The sequence below is a fragment of the Doryrhamphus excisus genome, linkage group LG16 (genome assembly GCF_037039965.1).
Source record: "Doryrhamphus excisus strain RoL-2023G ecotype Guam linkage group LG16, RoL_Dexc_Guam_v1.1, whole genome shotgun sequence".
Classification (NCBI taxonomy): Eukaryota; Metazoa; Chordata; class Actinopteri; order Syngnathiformes; family Syngnathidae; genus Doryrhamphus; species Doryrhamphus excisus.
In genome coordinates this window covers 95,393-117,527 of record NC_136372.1, presented here as the reverse complement: position 1 = coordinate 117,527, position 22,135 = coordinate 95,393, and the positions used below count along the sequence as shown (strand labels likewise).

Sequence of the window (22,135 nt, the reverse complement as noted above, 5' to 3'; positions counted from 1 at the left end):
TGTGTTGTGTGCATGCACAGGTGTGAACAATGCGGACGCTCCTACCGCCACGCCAGCTCCCTCCTCAACCACAAGAACACCCACACACTCGGCATCTACCACTGCGCCGTGTGCCTCAAGACCTACTCCAACCTCCTGGCCCTCAAGAACCACCGCCGCATCCACTCAGAGACGCGCCGCCACCGCTGCCACGACTGCGGCAAAGGGTTTCGTGTTTCCTCGCAGCTCTACAATCATCGGCGAGTGCACCAGAAGCAGCGGGAGCAGACCTGCGCCTCGTGCCGGCGCGCCTTCCCGACTCGGGCGAGCTTCCGACTCCACATGGAGATCAGCCACGACCAGCCGGCCCAGCCCCAGCGGCCACGCCCCCCCCGTCACCAGCCGGGTTGGGGCTCGGGCCTGGACCTGACTTTGATGCAAGAGCAGGGACTGCACCCCGGCACCCGCCAGGCGCTGCCCAGGGCGCACGTGTGCGACCAGTGTGGGCGGTCCTACCGCCACGCCAGTTCCCTCGTCAACCACAAAAACAGTCACAAGACCGGAAGGTTCTTGTGCAACTCCTGTCACAAGGAGTTCCCCAACCTGATGTCCCTGAAGAACCACCGCCGCATCCACACTGAGCCCAAACGCTACCAGTGTCCCGAGTGCGGCAAGTCGTTCCGCGTGTCCACGCAGCTCATCTGCCACCGCCGCATGCACACCAAGGAGAAGCCCTTCGTGTGCACGCACTGCGACAAGCGCTTCTCATCCAAGTCCAATCTCAGGCACCACGTGAAGGTGCACTCGGCGCCCACCAGTTACCGGGGCCCGCCCCGCGGCCCCTTCATTTAAGTATGCATTCTCCTGGAGCCGCCCCCACCGCAGTGACACGCCCACCTGACAATACTGGATGCGCCTCATGAAGGGCGGAGCCGCTGCAAAGACGTTGGGTGTGTGGTTTATCTTCACTGGTGGCCTTTGTCGCGCCTTTTCATGTCGGGGGCGGAGCTTGTTTGCCCTTATTTTGTGCAAGACAGGTGACTTACGGACCACAGCACCCCCCCCCCCCCCCCAGCTCCCGCCTAACGTGCAGCTTCTCCGATTGGACAGTGCTCTGAAATGTCATAGTCACTCAGCATCGCTGAGCCGAGCTGAGGGCTTTTAGGACTGAAGCTCCGCCTCCTCGCCACTGACCTCATTTATTTATATGATGAACAGGTGTACTCGTGTGTAGTGGTCTTTAGCGCCGTGGCCATAATCCCTCCCCCCGAGTCTAAAAGGGACTTTGATGTAGCTTGCTGTATTTATTCTTTCAGCGTTGGACGAGCAGCGGTGCTAGTTTAGAAAACAAAAGCGTCATGTGATGTAAGCTGCCACCTCTCACTTTGTTTGTTCGCTTAGTTTCAGTCATGTGACCCCGTCAACACACTTTTATAATACATTTTTTGATAACGTATAACCTTTACTGCTGAGCACTGACAATAAAAACACCTTAGCGTTAGCATGCTTGTCTGCGTACCTCGCCAGAGCAACCCGGTAACGCCACGCCGAGCTACACGCCCGCGGCAGCTCATGTCTGAGCGCCGTGTGCAGCAGGCTCCTCCCCCTCCTTCACATATGACTTTTACACTCGCTCGTTAGCGCTGGACTTCCTTTTACGCTGCTTTCTTGTCTCTCCATTCGTGTCATGTAAACATCTGTCCATTCACACACAATGTTAGGCAATTCACACACACGATATAAGCATCTGTCTGTCCATTCACGCACACAATGTAAACGTCTGTCCATTCACACACAATGTTAGGCAATTCACACACACGATATAAGCATCTGTCTGTCCATTCACGCACACAATGTAAACGTCTGTCCATTCACACACAATGTTAGGCAATTCACACACACGATATAAGCATCTGTCTGTCCATTCACGCACACAATGTAAACATCTGTCTGTCCATTCACGCACACAATGTAAACGTCTGTCCATTCACACACAATGTTAGGCAATTCACACACACGATATAAGCATCTGTCTGTCCATTCACGCACACAATGTAAACATCTGTCTGTCCATTCACGCACACAATGTAAACATCTGTCCATTCACACACAATGTTAGGCAATTCACACACACGATATAAGCATCTGTCTGTCCATTCACGCACACAATGTAAACATCTGTCCATTCACACAATGTATAGCCATTTTCACACACTCCTAAACATCTGTCCATACACATGCACAATGTGTATGTATGTCCATTCACGCACACACATGTAAACCTGGCCATACACACGTATGTCCATTCACACACATGTAAACATGTCCATACACACGTATGTCCATTCACACACGTAAACATGTCCACACACACATGTAAACGTGTCCATATACGTATGTCCATACATATGTCCATTCACACACACGTAAACATGTCCATACACACATATGTCCACTCATACACACGTATGTCTAAACACACGTAAACACGTTTTGAGCAGGAACAGGAAGTAGTAGACAAAGAGCAACACTGAACAATCCTTTATTTATTCATGTTTCGATATTTGTTTATTTTTTATTTGAAATTAAAATGTTGGACACACTTAGAAAAGACAGCATCTGCATAGAGTTGTCATCTTAAAGATCCATGGGGGGGCAAAGAGCGAGAGTTCGGGGGGGGTGTACTGGCACGTCACGTGAACTAAACAGAACAGCCAACAGCAGAACGAGAGAGGGGGGGGGGGCTGTTGCGAATCTTGGGGCGTGTCTTAAGTGTGGGGGGACAGATCGCTTTTACGTTACACTACACACACATACACACGAAAAGAAACAGGACACAAGTTGCATTTCCTGCCAAAGTTGGGCGGGCCGGACGACTGTCGGTCCGGTGGTCATGGCCGCCTCCCCCTGGTGGCGTCTCCCCCTGGTGGCGTCTCCTGTATTGCACACTTATTAAAGGTCGGCCTGTGGGAGGTGGAAGGGGGCGGGCCAAACAGAAGCCAATGGATGGCTGCACCAATGAAAGGGGGGCCTGGACTAAAATGGAGGGAAGCACTTTGATCAGAGGAGCCAGTGGGCGGAGCCTCTGCTTCTGCGTTACTTTTGGGGACTGAAGAGGACGCAGACGTCCGAGATGCCATCAACTTTGTCAGGAAGAGAATTCTACGTAAACATGCAGGTCTTCTTTTGTCTCTTATGTACAATAATTACATTATTGTTTATGTTGACAACAACCAAGTCTTTCCTGTTGGCCACGTGTCCTCTCCCCAGACTCCTCCCATTAATACTGACGCCCCAACGTTGTCACGGCAACTAGGAGGAGTTTTGGAAATTGTTTCAGGAAGACAAAGAGCTTCATCGTCGGACTACAAACATGGAGGACCGCATGCTAACGGCTGACGGCGGGCGGGTCTTTGGAGCGGTCGTCTCCGGTGACTCGGTGAGCTTTGCTTTGGTTTGCGTGGCCAACGTGAAAAGCGACTTGTGTTGTTGTGCTCTTGAACGTTCCTTCGCTCGACCAACACATTCCCTGGGGGGCGGGGGTGGGGTGGGGCGGGGGTGCGGAGCCGTTGTGTGAAAAGAAGCAGGAAGCGAGCTAACGTGCTAACAAAGGCGGAGCTAATGACCAGTAAAGTGCACAACATGGCGGCAGGTCAGGACACGAAAAACATCACCATGCAAACTCCACAACGCTTTGCATGCCTTTAAAATGATTGATAATATTTGGACTTGAATAAGAGCTTTTATACGGGGGCATTGGTCCACACCGTCATCTTTCCAAAAACAAACGTCAACACAGAAAGACAGGAACCTTCATGCCGCCATGTTTGCGTTTGTCGAGGGGACGATGATGGCGCGCGCGCACACACACACCTACACACACACACACCTACACACACACATATCAAAGACGCTGGCTGGTGCTACGACGACGTCCTCGCCGTGACGACACTGACGTCATCTTGATGACCGCTGAGCGGTCTGGAGAGGAGCTCTTGATTGGTGGACTGGCGGCGAGCGAGGAGGCGGGGACAAGCGTACGTTTCATTTCAATACAACACAGAGCAGAGGCGCAAACTTTGGTGAACAAACATGTTGCTTTTGGTTTTGGGAATCAAAAATAAAATAGAAACTCTCTTTTTGTCACGTCACGCTACGCTTTTGTTTGTCACAAAGCCACAACACGACATCTACAGCTAACAGCGACTACACAACACGCACTACTTCAACAAAGCCCATCCCACTTCCTGTTCGCGTCCGAGCCGCCATGCCAGATGTTAGCGTGACTCGCTACGCCAACGCTAACATAGCACTAGCTTCCAGTCACTTGTCAGACAACAACACTGACAGTTATTGCTTGAACGCCGAGTGCCGTTTGTGATGTTAGTGCCGTTTGTTTGCCTCACAGGGAGTGCGACAGTGGTAACGGCGGCCTCAGCGGAGGCGGGCGGGCCTTTGTATCACAGAACTGAGACAACACACCTACATCAACTCAACGCCCGTTTTGCTAACGGCAACAAAGCAAAAGGTGTGCTCGCTAGCTAACACACAATGTTTACAACATGCACATGGATGGGGGGGGTTGGGGGGGTTGGCTTCCTGCTCCAAGCATCTTTAGTCTCAGTCTCAACACTGACACCACTCAACAAAAGCTAAGCTAAAGCTAAGCGGGCAGGGGGCATGTGACACGAGTATTGTGTGTGTGCATCACATGACTCTAGGAGGAGGGGTAGCCTCTCCCGGTTGGTAGCACCATGACGACCACAAACACACTCGGCCAGATGGCGACGAGGACGGCTCAGGCGAACTCAACAGGAAGTCATAGAACACATGCACAAGAACAGCAGCACCACGCAATAACGAGTCCGCAAACGTTCCCCATGAAAAGCAAATTTGGCCACAGCATTCGGTTGGGGGGTGGGGGGGGGCGTGGTGTCTGTGGTCAAGGGGCGGGACGCGTCGCGCTTGTGTCTAAACTGCATAGATTGACTCTCCAATGAGTTCCCACCCCCCTGACTCCACCCCTCTAGCCCTCGCATCACCTGGCGGTCAAAGATAACGCTCCAGGCACCCTCCCAGCACCCCCATGCCCCCCTCCCCCAGTGGGGGGGCACTTTGAACGCTGACTGACGGGAGAGACCAATAAGGGGGGATTTCAGAGCAAAGTTGGGGATGGGGGGTCATTCTGCGGGACGGCATTCCATACATGCTTACGCTATTCCGGGACATTCCATCTCGAACTAGGTGGGCATTCTAGCTAGCAATAAGGCTGCCAGAGTGCTCGTCCCACAGAAGCCCCGCCTAGCGGCACTCGCCATCACCGTCCTCCCGAAAACGAAAGCATAGGTTGAGAAGACAGAAAGAAAAACATGTAGCCGGCGCGTGCGTAGCTTGCTATGTTTACATCGATACGTTTACCGGAACCGTCCATTTACACGGTGGTGCGTTGATTGTGTGTTTGATTTGGTGGGAATGTTGGACCTCGGCCCACCCCAAGAATGTCCCATTTGCTGATTGGATATCTTCTTGCATTTGTGGTTCAAGTTTTTGGGCTTTTTCCTTCTCCAGCTGGCGTCGTCATGGCGACAGGAAGCTCAGAAGCCCAGTGTCCCGCCGATAGTTGATGCCAAAACGACGCCCAGGATGACGCAGCAGATGATGATCATGATCTTTTTCTGTGGGCGACACAGGAAGCACGCTGCCACGTCAACACAAGCATCATGCCGCTAATGTCGCTTGCTAATCCAATTGACGCTAAAGTGACACTGACAGTCCACAGCTGGGACTGCTCACCGCGACCCCGATGAGGATCAGGATCACACGTGGCAAAGTTGTGCCATTCGTGCCAACTCATGCGTCTACGTTGTTCCCCCGGGTCCTAGTGCCAGGGCAGCGCCATGGTTCCCCCGGGTCCTAGTGCCAGGGCAGCGCCATGGTTCCCCCGGGTCCTAGTGCCAGGGCAGCGCCATGGTTCCCCCGGGTCCTAGTGCCAGGGCAGCGCCATGGTTCCCCCGGGTCCTAGTGCCAGGGCAGCGCCATGGTTCCCCCGGGTCCTAGTGCCAGGGCAGCTCCCATTGTTCCCTCGGGTCCTAGTGCCAGGGCAGCTCCCATTGTTCCCCCCAGGGCCTCCTGAAGGTTTGTGCCATGGAGGGCCGAGACACTGCAGGTTTTCTTTCCAGGTTGATTTTAATGAGAGAAAACAATGCAGCGGCCCTGGCACTAGGACCCAGGGGCAACATTGTAGCTGCCCTGGCATTTGGACCCAGGGGCAACATTGTAGCTGCCCTGGCACTAGTACCAAGGGGGAACAAGGAAGTCATGGCACAAGGACCCAGGGGCAACAATAAAGCTGCCCCTGGAAATAGGACCCAGGGGGAACGAGGAAGACGTCATGGCACTAGGACCCAGGGGCAACAATGTAGCTGCCCTGGCACTAGGACGCAGGCGGAACAGTGTGGCTGCCCTGATGCGAGGACCCAGGGGGAACAAGGGAGACGTCATGGCACTGGGACCCAGGGGGAACAAGGGAGACGTCACGGGGAACAAGTGCGACGTCATGGCACTGGGACCCAGGGGGAACAATGTGGCTACCCTGGCGCTAGGACCCAGGGGGCACAAGGAAGACATCATGGCATTTGGACCCAGGGGGAACAAGGAAGACGTCATGGCACTTGGACCCAGGCGGAACAAGGAAGACGTCATGGCACTTGGACCCAGGGGGAACAAGGAAGACGTCATGGGGAACAAGTGAGATGTCATGGCACTCGGACCCAGGGGGAACAAGGGAGACGTCATGGCACTCGGACCCAGGGGGAACAAGGGAGACGTCATGGCACTCGGACCCAGGGGGAACAAGGGAGACGTCATGGCACTCGGACCCAGGGGGAACAAGGGAGACGTCATGGCACTCGGACCCAGGGGGAACAAGGGAGACGTCATGGCACTCGGACCCAGGGGGAACAAGGGAGACGTCATGGCACACACAAGTGTGACTCCTGAGTGGGGTTGTTGCTGCAAAACGTGAATGACGTAACATGCTAGCATGTAACATGCTAACATGTTACATGCTAACTTGAAGAGAGAAGAAAGGGCATGAAGAAGGTAAATGCAAGTCGACGAGTCATTGACAGGCTAGTGTGCTAGCTAAGGATGCGCAAACATGACAGAAAACAATATGTCTGCTCGGAAACCCCCCGGGTGGTTGATCAAGTTCTGGTTCTGGTTCGGTCGGTGTTTGTGGTTACCTTGCGGGCTTGGCTCTGGTACTTGACGGCCTTCTTGGTGTCAGACACGGCTCGCTCCACGTAGTCCACCGAGTGTTCCACATTGTACTCAATTCTGTCGATCATCTCGCCCTGGAAACGCAGCACACGTCAGCGGCTCGACTCCCCGAGTCGCCGTTCTCCCCCTAGCCGGCGTACCTGACTCTCCACCAGCATCGCCATGTCCACGAACATGTCATGCAACTCGCGGATGCTGTTCTCCAACTTGATGATCTCAGTGTGTCGAGTCTCGATCTCGTTAAGAGCCTGTTTGGTCATCTGGGAGTCCATCTTAATCTGAGGGGGCAGGTACAGCACGTTAGCAAACCACACAGGAAGCGGTCTGACCAGCACAAGGCTGGGTTGACACCATCCCGCTTCCATCGGGCCCGCTTCCATCGGGCCCGCTTCCATCGGGCCCGCTTCCATCGGGCCCGCTTCCATCGGGCCCGCTTCCATGTCATCCATCATCAAGTCTTTGACTGGCCAAGTCGCTGAAAGTCAAAGTCTCGAACAAGTCACAGGTCACTGACGGGTCAAGTCACTGAGGAGTCAAGTCTTGAACAGGTCGGGCTCCTTGGTGACCTTTGACCTGGGAAAGCATTGGCTGAAGTCAACGTGTGGCATCACAGGCGGGCCCGGTCACATGACCCTCTAGTCATGTGACCTAGGCTTTTGGTGCTTTTAGGATGAAGGGGCGGGATAATGTGAGGTCGCCCCTTCAAATTAAAAGCTGGTGCGGCGTCCTACCCTCTGGCGTCACGTGACACGGGCCGTATTCACTTGATGTGTCAGCGCACCCGGAGGCTGTGAGCGGCCATGTTGGCCAGCTCAGGTGCGGTGCTTACATCATCGGTGAAGATGGCCAGCTTGCCACTCTCCAACATGTCCTCCAGCTCCTCGTTGGTGGTGGTTCTTCCAGCTGTGCACACACACACGCACACCCGGGTGTTAGCATGCGTCGTGTGTGTGTGTGTGTGTGTGCGTGCGCGGCACGTGCACGGCACTCACTGATCTCCAGCTGCCTCTGGATGCGGTCCTTGCAGCGGTCGCGGTATTTGGACTGCGTGGTGTTGTACTCGGTCATCACCTCCACAAACTTGCGGGACAGCGTGGAGTGCTGCGGGATGACACGCGCGTCGGTCAAGGCCGCGTCCAGCACGCGTACGCGGCCTTGACCGACGCCTCGGCGCCGACTCACCTGCGTCTTGCGGATCCTGAGGTCTGCCGAAGATCTGTTGAGGCCTTCTTCCTGCTCGATGCTCTGCTCGATTGCTGCAAGAGGGCACACTCGTGCTTTTATTGTGAAAAAGCAAATATGGACATTCAACTTCCTGGAGAGAAACTACCTTTTAATTTTGAACGAACTTTATTGGCTGTCTTCTTGATGTCAGCTGTGAGATCCTCCAACTCCTGTTTGGTCTCTGCAAAAGTCACGCAACAATCACTTCCTGTCAGTGTGTGCAGCATTAGCCACATGCTAGTTAGCATTAGCCACAGGAAACATTGCCAAGCGGTGCTCGCTGCAGTGCTTGGGATTTATGACAACTGCAGCGTTGTTGCATCTTCATCCTCCTCCTGGTGCGTCATTGGCTGGCATGTCTCCCAGCACGCTGCATTTCCACCCCACAATTTCAAAGTAAAATACCTTTTGTGCAGGAGGAGAAACAAGTGGGATGGACTCACTTGTAGCGCCGGACGCAGATGGCTTGTGAGGTTAGCATGCAGCATGCAGCATGCAGCATGCAAAGAAGCAAGGAAGGCTTTGAGAAACAAGGAATGATGGGAGAAAAAAAGAGGCTGGATTACGCAGCAACATGCATTATGATATCATCGATCATGTGACTGGCCAGGAAGTGGAATTGTGCACGTCAACTGATGAGCGTGACTTGTTTGCAGAAACAGGAAGTGAAGTGCGCGCATCTGCTAGCAGGATGCCTTGAGCAGTGACGTGGGCGGCCACACGCTTGGTGCTTCCTAGGTCAGCATCAGGCGCTGGCTCCAGGAAACATGGATGACATTTGCTTACTTTCGTCAGGGTTGGGCGCAGCCAAGATGGCGCTGTGCTGCTTCTTCACCTGCTCCACATCTTCAGACAGCTTCTCTATGCATCCTCGAATCTCCTCCACCTGGCAAGACAGGAAATGATGTCATCACAGGCCCGTCCTCATCGTGCCAATCAGCATGTTGAGGAGGAAGACGTTACCTGCTCAAAGAACTCATCCATGAAGTGGTCTCGGTCCACCTGCACCACCTCCTCGTCGTCATCGCTGTCCTTAGCCTGTCAACACAGGAAATCAAGCTGTGGCCAATCACTGCACACACTGCATGAAGGCCAGAATGCCCTTCACAATAAAAGCCAGTGGAACAAAACGGCAACTTTGTGTTTTCCCACAAAACACATTGATGGAGATGTCAGGAGAAGATGCAAGCTAGCTGCCGCCTGGTACTGCTAACCGCTAACCCAGTACTACCTGCCAGGGTCCAGTTGTCGGCAGCTAAATGCACAGGTGAGGAAGGTGGCGGACACGTGGGCTTAGACTCTTTTCTTGGTTGCATCGCTCAACTGCAGTGGAGCACAAGCCCTGCAGCCTTCACTCTGGGGGCGGAACCGGGGGAGTCTGTTGGGAGGATGAGCTCTGCTGCCCCTCGGTGGAAGGGTGCTGGCTCAGGGGGGACAATGGTGGCCATCTTGTAATCACCCTTGCCTTGTAGTTTTTGGAGTACATCTCCAGGAGGGGGCGGGGGCGGGGGCGTGCTGCATGGACAGCCTGTCCTCCATAGAACACTGCCCAGGATTACAGCAACACCACTGGCCTAAAAACCTATCCACACGTAAACACGTAAACACGACACGGAGATCAACAGATGCTGTCTGGAAGCCGTCGCTCTGGCCGAGATTCTGGCATCTCAGCGGACAGCTATCGCTGATCTGAAGCTGGCCGATTGTTGCAATGCTGGATTCCTGTGTGAAAGCGTGCCAACGTTTCAGAGGAGGCGGCCGTGGAATAAATGAAACCAAACAAATGACCATTTGGATGAGAAGCAAGAAATCCATGGAAACGCTGCACGAATAGGTGCAGATCCTGAAAGTACTTGTTGGATGGAAATGGAATTCTATTTAGCGATCGCTAGGCATTTAGAATAAAGGCTAAGCTAATGCTAATTGGACTTGATGTCGTGTTGTGTATGCTAGCTCAGTGGGGTTGAGATGATGGCTGGGCCCTGCCTTGCCTTGCTGTTGGATGCTAAGCGTGCTAACATGGAAATTGGGTATCCCTCACCACTCAATGACTTGCTGCGCACGGGCTTTTGTTTTCCCCTCCTCTCGTCAAGTGGCCGTTTGGGTTCGCAGGCCTCGCCGCACCCAAGACCCGGTGCAGCTTGTAACTGGCTTTAGGTTTGGTTTAAGCTGCCTTTAGACTGGGTTTAAGTCGGGTCCGCCCCGAGCCTCAACACAAACCTTCCCAGAGACACCCACGCTGATCCCGGTCTCCTGCCATCGTCACACGCTCTTACCACAATACCAGGAGAAAAGACCCAGCTCCCTCTACCTTCTACCGTGTCCCGGCCACACCCTGCTAAGACGGCAACGCCCAGGTCCCGTCACGAGCCCACATTGTCCTAGAGACTCTCGATAGGCACGCTTCCTGGGAGGAGAAGCACTACGCTACGAGGATGTCTGCAGAAGAAACATGAAAGCACTCCACATCCACAGCCAATACCGGCAGGACCTTCCAGCCAGGACACACCCCCAACGGGCGCCTCCAGCTGAGCAGGACGGGAGCAGAAAAAGACAAACAACTGCACTTAAACTCCACTACCGCCCCCTCCCTTCAAACACCGCCCTGGCCCAGCACACCCCACAGTCACCGTGTACACCCGCCACCAAGCCCCATCCATGCAGCCATGCCGCCATGCCGCCATGCCGCCAAGTAGGAGATGCACATGCATGAATCAATGTCATCAATGTACACTACGTATATATATATATATATATATATATATATTATCAATATCTTTCTATACCATGCTAAAGTACACTATATATATATTATCAATACCTTTCTATACCATGCTAAAGTACACTATATATATATATATATATATATATATTAACACCTTTCTATACCATGCTAATATACACTATATATATATATATATTATCAACACCTTTCTATACCATGCTAATATACGCTATATATATGTGTGTGTGTATGTGTATATATATATATAATCAATACCTTTCTATACCATGCTAATGTCATTGATGTACACTGAAATCACTGCTGGGGGGTCAGAGGCAAAGATGAAGACAGTGATAGTGGGGGAGGGGAGGACATGGAATGGGGGGAGGGGCAGGATGGAGTCAGCAGGCTTTACGGGATGGGGGAGAGGCAGAGCGGCCGTTTCCAAAATGTCTCCTATAAAAACGTCTTTCCTTCCTTTCTTTCCTTTCCTTCCGGTGATGTCATCAGCCAGGAAGTTGTGGCGGATGTGGTGACGTGACGTCTGTCCACGGCGGGGGTGAGTCCATCTGCTCCAGTTGTGCACGTTGTCGTGCATGTGAGCCGATTGTAAAAACGTGGTCAGGTGGTCAGTGCGATGCATCAACGCATTGGCAGCCATCTTGGAAGAAGACATGACAATGGCGTGCAGCCTGGCTGTGCTTCCAGCATCTTCTCCTGCTTGTGTCACCTTCCACTCTTTCCTTTTCCTCTTGCAGACGGGCGGAACCACAGGACACACCTGGAGGCGCTGGCCTGGATTCTACTTCCTGTTCGCCTCACCTTTTATCCCGTGTCTTTCTCAGTGGGCTTTCGTTGGAAGAAGCTTTAGCATCCTGGCTCCTTCAAGCTAACATCCGTCCTTTCATTCCCCCATGGAATGGGCCACCTTGGACCCCCCACCTTGGACCCCCCCACTCTTGGCTCTCTTCCAGTCGACCCCCGTCCAAGACCCCTTGGCCACCTCCCGCTTTCCTCCATCAATAAGAAAATTCATTGATCCTCTTTCTCGTCTCCACGACTCAACACCACCAGCTGACACCTGATTGGCCACAGCTGGAACGTGCACGCGTGTGCACGCGTGTGCACGCGTGTGCACGCGTGACGGAATCACATCAGTAAATACACACAGGAAGTGAGCAGAGAATCACGCCAGCATGTCAAAGTGACCTCGTGCACGCTGCCATCCACGCCTGCTTTGCCCTTGACTTGGCGAGAGCGTGCCCGTGGGCACACGCGCGCACAAGTGCACGTGCACGTGCACACTCGCCGGGTGGCAGAGAGCAGTTGAACATTCCGGAATGTTCTTTCCATGGAGTCAAAGGTGTGGACCATGTGACAGGAAGTTGATGACATGATGGCTGGTGAGATCAAATCATTCTACTTTTCATTAAGGCATGCATCACAGCATATCATAGCATGCATCACATCATATGACATATGCATATGTCACAGCATATCATAGCATCCCGTAGTATATCACAGCATATCATAGCAAAAACAGGCCAAAGCAGTGAGATGTGATTTTCCACCGCTAGCGGTCTGGGCTGCTAGCATCACGTGCTAATAAAGCTAGCCGCTAGCATTTAGTGATGACACAAGTCAGCAAGCCGCTCGGGGAGACATGGAGGATGATATTGATAGATCTAGCTATCGATGGATCGATTGATTGATGCTGTGGGTGCAGCCCCCCCCCCCCCCCCCCCCAGGAAGCATCAGCTGTTGTAAAGACGGAATGAAGAAAGCGCCATAAAAAGGGTGAGGCTGTAGAATAATGTGGGGGAGCGGGGGGGGCATTGTGATAACAAATCAGAATTTTGTTCTTCAGGTCATCCTGCGCGCGAGCCTCGTGCACGCGGCGACGCGCGCTCCAAATGAAAGCGCGAGGCCTCTGCGTCGGAGCCCGCGAAAAAAGGCATAATGTCACGTTCCAACACTGTCTTGACCCCCGCCGCTCACGCGCCTCGCGCCTCGCGATCAATCACGTGAGAAAAGGTCCGTGGGAAGAAGGCGCGCGTGCAGGTCATCATTCAATCTTCATCATCACTCTGTATGCACGGCGTGAAGACGTACGCGCACGGAGGCCGCGCCACGCGCACGCAAGAAGATGTAAGGATGTAGGAATCAAGGAAGAAGGAAATGTCAGCTTACACTCCGCAGTTCCGCCGTGCGATCCTTCATGGCTGCTTGACGATGAGGAGTAGGCTCTTCTGTCCGGGAGGGGTGGGGGCTCTAAGATGAAGAGTAGACCTGCTCTCGACGGGGGCGGGGGGGGGGCTTCCGACGCCTCTGTCGTCGTTTTATCGAGCAGAAAATTCCCAAAGAGGATGTCGGGCTGATGAAGAGCGGGATTGACGGGGGAAGAACGCGACGTGCCTCTTCGTCTTCTTCGACGGATCGGTTGCCCCCCTCCTGTAATCTTGAAAGCGCCTCGTGTGCTCCAGCTGCCCCCCCCGGCTGTCCTCTTCCTCCTCTTCCTCGTCGGTGCGGTCACAGTGTGGCCCCGCAACGCAGCAGCGGGACGAGCGAGTGGGGGAGGGGCGGGGAGGAGAGCGGTACTGATGCTGCAGAAAAAGAGGGGGAGGGGCGAGTGATGCGGAGGGGAGATCGTCAGTGCGCATGCGCCCCCATGTGATGGGGTGATGTTTTCAGGTGTGTCCTCACCGACGACCCCCCCCCCCCCTCCCGCTGGCAGCACATGTCTAGTTTTTAGGGTCCCTCTGGGGCCTGGTCCACACATTCATGTTTAGTCCTATTTATAGAGGTTTCTATCGCATACACCCTGTACACCATCTACACCACCTATACACACCATCTACACCACCTATACACACCATCTACACCACCTATACACACACCATCTACACCACCTATACCACCTATACACACCATCTACACCACCTATACCATCTACACCACCTATACACACCATCTACACCACCTATACACACCATCTACACCACCTATACACACCATCTACACCACCTATACACACCATCTACACCACCTATACACACCATCTACACCACCTATACACACCATCTACACCACCTATACCCACCATCTACACCACCTATACACACCATCTACACCACCTATACACACCATCTACACCACCTATACACACCATCTACACCACCTATACACACCATCTACACCACCTATACCCACCATCTACACCACCTATACACACCATCTACACCACCTATACACACCATCTACACCACCTATACCCACCATCTACACCACCTATACACACCATCTACACCACCTATACACACCATCTACACCACCTATACACACCATCTACACCACCTATACCATCTACACCACCTATACACACCATCTACACCACCTATACACACCACCTATACACACCATCTACACCACCTATACACACCATCTACACCACCTATACACACCATCTACACCACCTATACACACCATCTACACCACCTATACACACCATCTACACCGCGTACACCATGTCATACCTTTCCATGGGACAGTGTCAGGTAGTCAGTGTGCAGCTTGGGTAACAACAGGAATCTTCTGATGGTGGAGGTGGACACCATCCTACTGGTGGTGGACACCATCCTACTGATGGTGGTGGTGGACACCATCTTACTGGTGGTGGTGGTGGTGGACACCATCCTACTGGTGGTGGGGGTGGTGTCCTGGGTGTGGAGGTGAGTTCCCATCCCTGTACGTTGGCAGGGGAACTCAGTGGTTGTCTTTCATCTCCTCCTCCTCATTCTTGGCTTCCTCCCCTTTCCTCTGACTTCATTCCTGCATGGAATGACCAGGAACGTTATTGAACCATACTCACACAATTTCATGTTTGTAACAAAAGCTTATTTTAAACTAGATTGGATCGGAATCCAAAAGGTGTGGATCGTGTGTATATATATATATATATACATATGTATGTATATATATATATATGTGTGTGTATTGTGTATATGCATGTTTGGCGACACCTGGTGGACGGAATAATGAAGGATCCACCGAAATGCTGCTTTGCAGTGTCCGTGGGTAAATGGCCATCTATGCTGACTTTTGGAAACGTGCTGTTTGAGAGGCAATATTGTTTAGGAAAGTATGCTCATTGAGATGCTAGTTGTGTGCATGTTGGAGATTGCAGCTGCTGTGCTATCTGAGCGTATAGTAACTGTTATATGTAGTATATTGCAGTATGTAATGTATATGTTTATTGGCCAGAACTATCAGGATCTGTTGTGCTGTTTTGCTGCCGACTGCCTGTGTGGAGTTGCATTGCACCCCTGAGTGTCATGGGAGGCTTCCTGGCACACCTGCAGCCAATTTCCTTAAACCCTGCTATGAGGCCTGCTCTTCCCGGAAGGCCAATCTTACCTTGGATAGGATTGGACAAGGCATCCATGCCTTGTGTTTCCTGGGTGGGCGGATACATGTATGTATGTGTATGTATGTATGTACGTATGGATAGGTGTATGTATGTATGGATACGTGTATGTATGGATACGTGTATGTATGGATACGTGTATGTATGGATAGGTGTATGTATGGATAGGTGTATGTATGGATAGGTGTATGTATGTATGTATGTATGTATGTATGTATGTATGTATGTATGTATGGATAGGTGTATGTATGTATGGATAGGTGTATGTATGGATAGGTGTATGTATGGATAGGTGTATGTATGTATGGATAGGTGTATGTATGTATGGATACGTGTATGTATGGATAGGTGTATGTATGGATAGGTGTATGTATGGATAGGTGTATGTATGGATAGGTGTATGTATGTATGGATAGGTGTATGTATGGATAGGTGTATGTATGGATAGGTGTATGTATGTATGGATACGTGTATGTATGGATAGGTGTATGTATGGATAGGTGTATGTATGTATGTATGTATGGATACGTGTATGTATGGATAGGTGTATGTATGTATGTATGTATGTATGTATGATATCATATATGTGTACTGTGTGATGTCATATACTGTAAATGCAGAGGCGGGGAGCACCAACAGGCAAACCAGGCATTTTTTCAGGGGCTCTGGCTTTTGGGGAGACCGGGTGCCCCAAGTGCCAACACATGGACTGCACAGAATCCACAACGATGGGTATTTGCTATGCAATTATGAAACAACGACGTAGCAAGCCCCCCCCCCAGTTCTTGCTGCTTTGAGCCCCCCAAGGACCCTTGCCCAGCCACCGTGTACATGTGCTAGCGCCTTTGGAGCAATCGAACTCCAACCTCACGACGGTTAGCTTGTGACGTCACTACACAGGAGGGTCGGCGTCTCTCCAGTCCCGTAAAGCACGGAAAAGACGCGCACAACAGAGCGTGTGGGCGTATGTGTGCCGCAGCTTGCCCGCGTGCCTGAGCCGGAAGTGCAGGGTTCCTTTGTCATGCCCACGCGTACACAGCAGTCGGTCCCATGTAGCCGCTGCTACGGTGAGATTAGCTAAATGAGCGCGACGATAATCACGAATGCTGGGGTTGCTTTCTTCAAACAAAATGGCGCCCCAACATGTGGGCGGGAAAAACAGCTGCGCTTTTACACCAGTCTTTAAGGTACCTCCGGAGCACAGCGTGCACAGCCGCAGACTACACTGACCAGCACGAGCTGAGCGGCGCCCACGCATCCATCCAGCCAGCCAGCCAGCCAGCAAGCAAGCAAGCAAGCAGCCAGCCAGCCAGCAGCCAGCCGAGCACTCACTTCACCGACCCCAACTTCGGCCAGGCGGCGCCGCGCAACGCGGGCTGGGCTACTTGGCGATGAACAAGCCGCTAGCATGAACGGGGCCGTGTACATTCCGTTCTTCCAGGGCCAGCTCGAGTCTGTTCTGGAGCAGGTCGTCCAACTCGCCGTCCAAGAGATTAGCTCGACGGTGGGTTCGAGCCTTAATGCGCTGCTGCTCGAAGCCACCGTCAAGGAGCAGGAGAACCGCCGCCTCCGGCTCCGCCTTCAGGCGTGGGAGAACCGCGGCCAAGCCCATAGTGGCACCGCCGAGGTGGTCGGGAAGCAGAAGGCGGGCCGAGCGGTGGCCGACGAGAGGCCGGGCGGCAGCAGGACAAAGCCCGAGCAGCCTCACGGCCGCGGGGGGTGCGACGCCGAGCCCTGCGCTCCGAGAGACACCATCCGTCTGGAGCAGCGAGGACGCGTCCTAGGTAGGCGGCACCCACACGTTAGCAAGTGCCGCTGGTGGCACGCACGTTGCGTAACCGGATGCGCCACATGACACGCGAGCTCACGGTGATGATTTATGGTCTCGGTGGGGTTAGGGTTCGGGGGCGGGGGTCAGGAGACGCAACGAAAAGCAAGGAAATGGATCTTTGGTCAGGTGACCCAGGTAGTCCTTGCAGCCAATCATTCCAGTAACGGGAATGCCAGGCCCTCCGGGAAGTGACATGCCTGAGCACTAAGCATGACGTCATACTTGAGCGCTAAGCATGACATCATACTTGAGCGCTAAGCATGACATCATACTTGAGCACTAAGCATGACATCATACTTGAGCACTAAGCATGACATCATACTTGAGCGCTAAGCATGACATCATACTTGAGCGCTAAGCATGACATCATACTTGAGCGCTAAGCATGACATCATACTTGAGCGCTAAGCATGACATCATACGCTGCTGTCTCGGGACGTAAACGCCACATCTCGTCCTTTTTGGAACATGTTCCAGCGTTGTGTTCTCGTGTTAGAAGATGCCATCGTATCAGCTAATGAGGTTTGTGAGCCCTGAAAGCGGTCTTGGATGGTTCTGCATTTGGGCCGGGCGATATGGACCAAAACTCATTTAGCATATCTGGAGGCTGGTAAAAGTCACAGGCAAATATGCGTGCCAAGGTTTATTCAAATGTAAACCATTCAGAACAAATAAAATGGGATATTGACTTTTGGGAAACATGGTTGATAGCGTCTTCATACACTCCCGCTATGCAGCCGCTCCTCCTGCGTATCTCCGTGGATATCTCAGCGTGGCAAAGGGGTGCTCAAAGCTAACAGCTGCATAAACCAATGTGTGCTACCAACCTAGCAAGATCAACGTCCATAGCTGGACTAAATGGATGTGCACGAGAGCTGGGACAACAAATAATACATCGACGCAAGAACTGCACGTCGATGTGTCGTCATTCAGAATTTAAAAAAAAGGCGGCGGCCGCAGTGAGTCGGGGGAGAAGAAAAGATCTCGCAGTAGGATGTCAGGAGTATGGGAGTAGTTTCCCCTTAAAGGTAACGATTGGGTGGCCTGTGCAAAATGGAGATGGCGTTCCATAAAAGCACTACCGTGATGCACCAGCTTTTGTGGAGGAGAAGAACTTTTGTTTCTTTCCTCGTTTGTGGTGATTAACCCCATCATTCGTCCAAACTGCCACGTAACCCGCCGTGTGCTCCGGCCTCGCAATCACAGCGCATGAGCCCACTCAAACCCACACGGAGTGAGGCGATTAACATGATTTGCTATATAGGTCAAATTATGGGGAGAAAATGGAATGAAAGGACACGGGTCCTTGTTGATGCTCTGCTTTGTTCCCTCAGACCAGCTGAAGGCGGTGATGGAGCAGGTCCTGGACTTCGCCATGTGCGAGCTGAAGAAGATTGTGGAAGCCTCGTTTGATGACCTCCTGCTGGAAATTACCAAGAAGGAGCACGAGCAGCAGGTGCTGGAGGACAGACTGGACAAGAGGGGGGGAGGAGCCAGAGGCGGAGGACGGCGGGGGTCCGAGAATGACTCGGTGTCACCCAGCGGGTCCGAGGACGCCCGTGAGGACCCGGCAGCCTTGACCAGTGGTGCGTTTTTTCATCGACAGCGATGTTGCCTTTTTGCAAGTGCACTCACTGTCCCCGCCCCTTTTCTCCTTGACAGACCCCGCCCACCAGCCCGACTTACCTGTCTCCCAGGACTGGGTCCCCATTTTAGACAAGGTCTTTGGACACAAGTGGTGCAGTGATGTCTGGCAGGCCAAGGAGTCCTCAGGAGGGGGGGGGGACGGCGAGGGCGATGTGCCGCCGCCTCCTGTTACGTTGGAGACCCTGGAGCCTTCTCCCTCCTCTCCTCAGCAGGACCCCCGTTGGACGCCTCTGGAGGACATGGATGTGTTCTCCCCCGATGAGGACACCGGGGGCGGGACCAAACCCTCCCCTGCCCCCCCACTGAGCGTGGAAGGTGAGGACGCTGTTATTTTCTCTCTCGGCTCACAACGACCCCTCCCCTTCTCCGCACAGGTCGCCGCTCGTCCGCCTCCATGTTGCAGCGCCTACTGACGTTCCCGTCTCAGCTGCTGGACCACGACAACCCGGGTATGGCCCACAAGGCGTCTCAGGACGTCAAGGACCCCCGTGATGATGACGTCAGGCTACCTGACGCCACCTCCTCGTTGACCCCGACGACCAAGCGGCAGCAGCAGGAGGAGGAAGAGGAGGAGAGAAAGAAGAAGGTACCGCTGCCATGACGAATTGGATGCATTTCAAAGTAAAAGCATGACCATGTGACTACAATGATGTTTATTATTAAGCAGAACGTTGACTGTTGACATTCAGTTCCTCGGGTTGTCTTAGACGACGTCTCTCCTCCTCTGAGCAGGCGTCATCACTTCATGCTCTAGGTAGACTAGGTAGGATACAGCAGTCAGACCAGATAGGACAGCTGTAGTCTAGTTTGTGCTGAAAGACTAGGTAGGACACGGCAGTCAGACCAGATAGGACAGCTGTAGTCTAGTTTGTGCTGAAAGACTAGGTAGGACACGGCAGTCAGACCAGATAGGACAGCTGTAGTCTAGTTTATGCTGAAAGACTAGGTAGGATACAGCAGTCAGACCAGATAGGACAGCTGTAGTCTAGTTTGTGCTGAAAGACTAGCTAGGACACGGCAGTCAGACCAGATAGGACAGCTGTAGTCTAGTTTATGCTGAAAGACGAGGTAGGACACGGCAGTCAGACCAGATAGGACAGCTGTAGTCTAGTTTATGCTGAAAGACGAGGTAGGACACGGCAGTCAGACCAGATAGGACAGCTGTAGTCTAGTTTGTGCTGAAAGACTAGGTAGGACACGGCAGTCAGACCAGATAGGACAGCTGTAGTCTAGTTTATGCTGAAAGACTAGGTAGGACACGGCAGTCAGACCAGATAGGACAGCTGTAGTCTAGTTTGTGCTGAAAGACTAGGTAGGACACGGCAGTCAGACCAGATAGGACAGCTGTAGTCTAGTTTATGCTGAAAGACGAGGTAGGACACGGCAGTCAGACCAGATAGGACAGCTGTAGTCTAGTTTGTGCTGAAAGACTAGGTAGGACACGGCAGTCAGACCAGATAGGACAGCTGTAGTCTAGTTTATGCTGAAAGACTAGGTAGGACACGGCAGTCAGACCAGATAGGACAGCTGTAGTCTAGTTTATGCTGAAAGACTAGGTAGGACATGGCAGTCAGACCAGATAGGACAGCTGTAGTCTAGTTTGTGCTGAAAGACTAGGTAGGACACGGCAGTCAGAGCAGTAAGGAAGGATGTTTGTGTGCAGAAGAGGCGCCGTAAGGTTTGGTTGCAGTGCGACGACTGTGGCGGCAGGTTCAGTCACGTGACCCCGATGGTCGCCGTCAGCGACTCCCCATGGCAGTGTTCAGACTGTGGCCAAAGGTTGGCGTCGACGGGCCGCCCTGAGGAGCGCCATTGCGGGGCCGATGGCAACGCGGGAGCGGGCGGCGGTTCAAGATGATTGAGGGTAGCGACCTGATGGCCTTCCGTTCTTGCTCTTGTGCTCCCGAAAAGGAAGAAAGATTTCAGCAACTGCAACCTCACTTATCTCCTGACAGGACCAGCGATGGTTCCACCGTGGACTTCCTGCTCGTTCCTCGCGTCTGAGAAAGGCTGAAAGTGCGCCGGACTAAAAGACGCGTGACGGCGGCAGCCTGACGACTGACTGTCTGTCGGCGAAGCAACTCCTCCTCTCCAGGAAATGGATCCACGCCGCTTCCTGCTGGATTGCTGGGATCTTATTTCCTGTTTCCTGCTGTGTTCCTTGTGGTCATGTGACCTCAGCAGGTCCGTTGAGTGAGGATGACGAGGAGGAGGAACTTGGCTCCATGGCAAAGTGAACATTTGTTGTTTGCTCTTGTCACGTTTCCTCTGGACGATGACGGACCTTGCTAACGTGACGTGACCAAGTAGCTCCATTCCATGAAGGACTCGGGCCGTTCTTGTCCTTCCGTGTGAGCGCCCCCTTGGACCCCGGCCCCCCACACGTCCCCGTCCCTCACCTGACGTCCATGCAGACCTTTACCTCAGACCGCTCCACGGGACGGCTTGGCTTCTTTGGAGGTTTGATAGGAGGTTGCTGGTTCAATTCCTTGCAGACCAAACTGGCCGAGTCATGATGCGACCTTTGACCTTGGATGACACATCCAGGGCAGCGTGAACGAAGGGTGTCAATAATCCATAATAATAATCCTAATCCATAAAAAACCTGTCAGTCTTCACACGCCGACACACGACAACATGGACTCTTCTTACCCAGTCTTGTCCTGGTTGACCCGGACCTTTTAGTGGACCCATGTTGGACAGGGAAGGGAAGCTTCTATGGGACCAAGATTCTTTGTCATGTTTTTCATGCAATACCTTTCGTACCTGTCCCTTTTTGTATTTCAGAGGTTGACCTTGATATGACCTTTGTGTCTCAGGCCAGTTGATCTTGACAACAATGTGTCCTGTGTGACGACCTTTGCATAGTGTCGATGGCAAGAAGATGAATAAATGTTGCTTGTCTTTTCCGTGATCGGGTCCCCCAGCCGAAAAAGGACGGGTGGGACTTGTGATGCTTTCCCATGTTTCTGGCCTATAAATGGAGTGGGAATGTTGTATTCTGCTGTTAAACCATTCCAAAGTT

The 22,135-nt window shown here is 52.8% G+C and overlaps 3 protein-coding genes across 5 annotated transcripts in view; 2 read left to right on the top strand and 1 right to left on the bottom strand.

The window, feature by feature from the left end:
* The window catches only part of LOC131102707 (zinc finger protein 646), a 10,231-nt gene extending 7,604 nt beyond the window's left edge, over nt 1-2,627 (top strand). The window contains exon 4 of one of the 2 annotated variants that reach the window (XM_058048188.2): nt 21-2,627. In XM_058048188.2, the coding sequence (XP_057904171.2) occupies nt 21-831 (811 nt within the window). In that variant the 3' untranslated portion in view covers nt 832-2,627. Of the gene's footprint in view, nt 1-19 lie in introns of both variants that reach the window. The other variant, XM_078797216.1, reaches the window with a different exon arrangement.
* Nucleotides 2,506-14,946, bottom strand: stx1b (syntaxin 1B). The gene is made up of 11 exons (XM_078797218.1): nt 14,743-14,946; nt 13,400-13,812; nt 9,448-9,522; nt 9,271-9,370; nt 8,591-8,665; nt 8,443-8,516; nt 8,253-8,361; nt 8,090-8,163; nt 7,401-7,538; nt 7,224-7,334; nt 2,506-5,654 (listed from the first exon to the last, which is right to left on the bottom strand). The coding sequence occupies exons 2-11, from the start codon at nt 13,427-13,429 to the stop codon at nt 5,574-5,576; spliced, it is 867 nt and encodes a 288-aa protein (XP_078653344.1). The 5' UTR covers nt 13,430-13,812; nt 14,743-14,946; the 3' UTR covers nt 2,506-5,573.
* LOC131102718 (uncharacterized) lies at nt 12,354-22,135 on the top strand. Of its 2 annotated transcripts, none has more exons than XM_058048206.2 (6): nt 12,354-12,612; nt 18,798-19,049; nt 19,126-19,425; nt 19,485-19,696; nt 20,774-20,974; nt 21,066-22,135. In XM_058048206.2, the coding sequence occupies exons 1-5, from the start codon at nt 12,603-12,605 to the stop codon at nt 20,966-20,968; spliced, it is 969 nt and encodes a 322-aa protein (XP_057904189.2). In that variant the 5' UTR covers nt 12,354-12,602; the 3' UTR covers nt 20,969-20,974; nt 21,066-22,135. The 2 variants fall into 2 exon arrangements, with proteins under 2 accessions (XP_057904189.2, XP_057904188.2); XM_058048205.2 differs by lacking the exon at nt 12,354-12,612 and adding an exon at nt 16,243-17,416.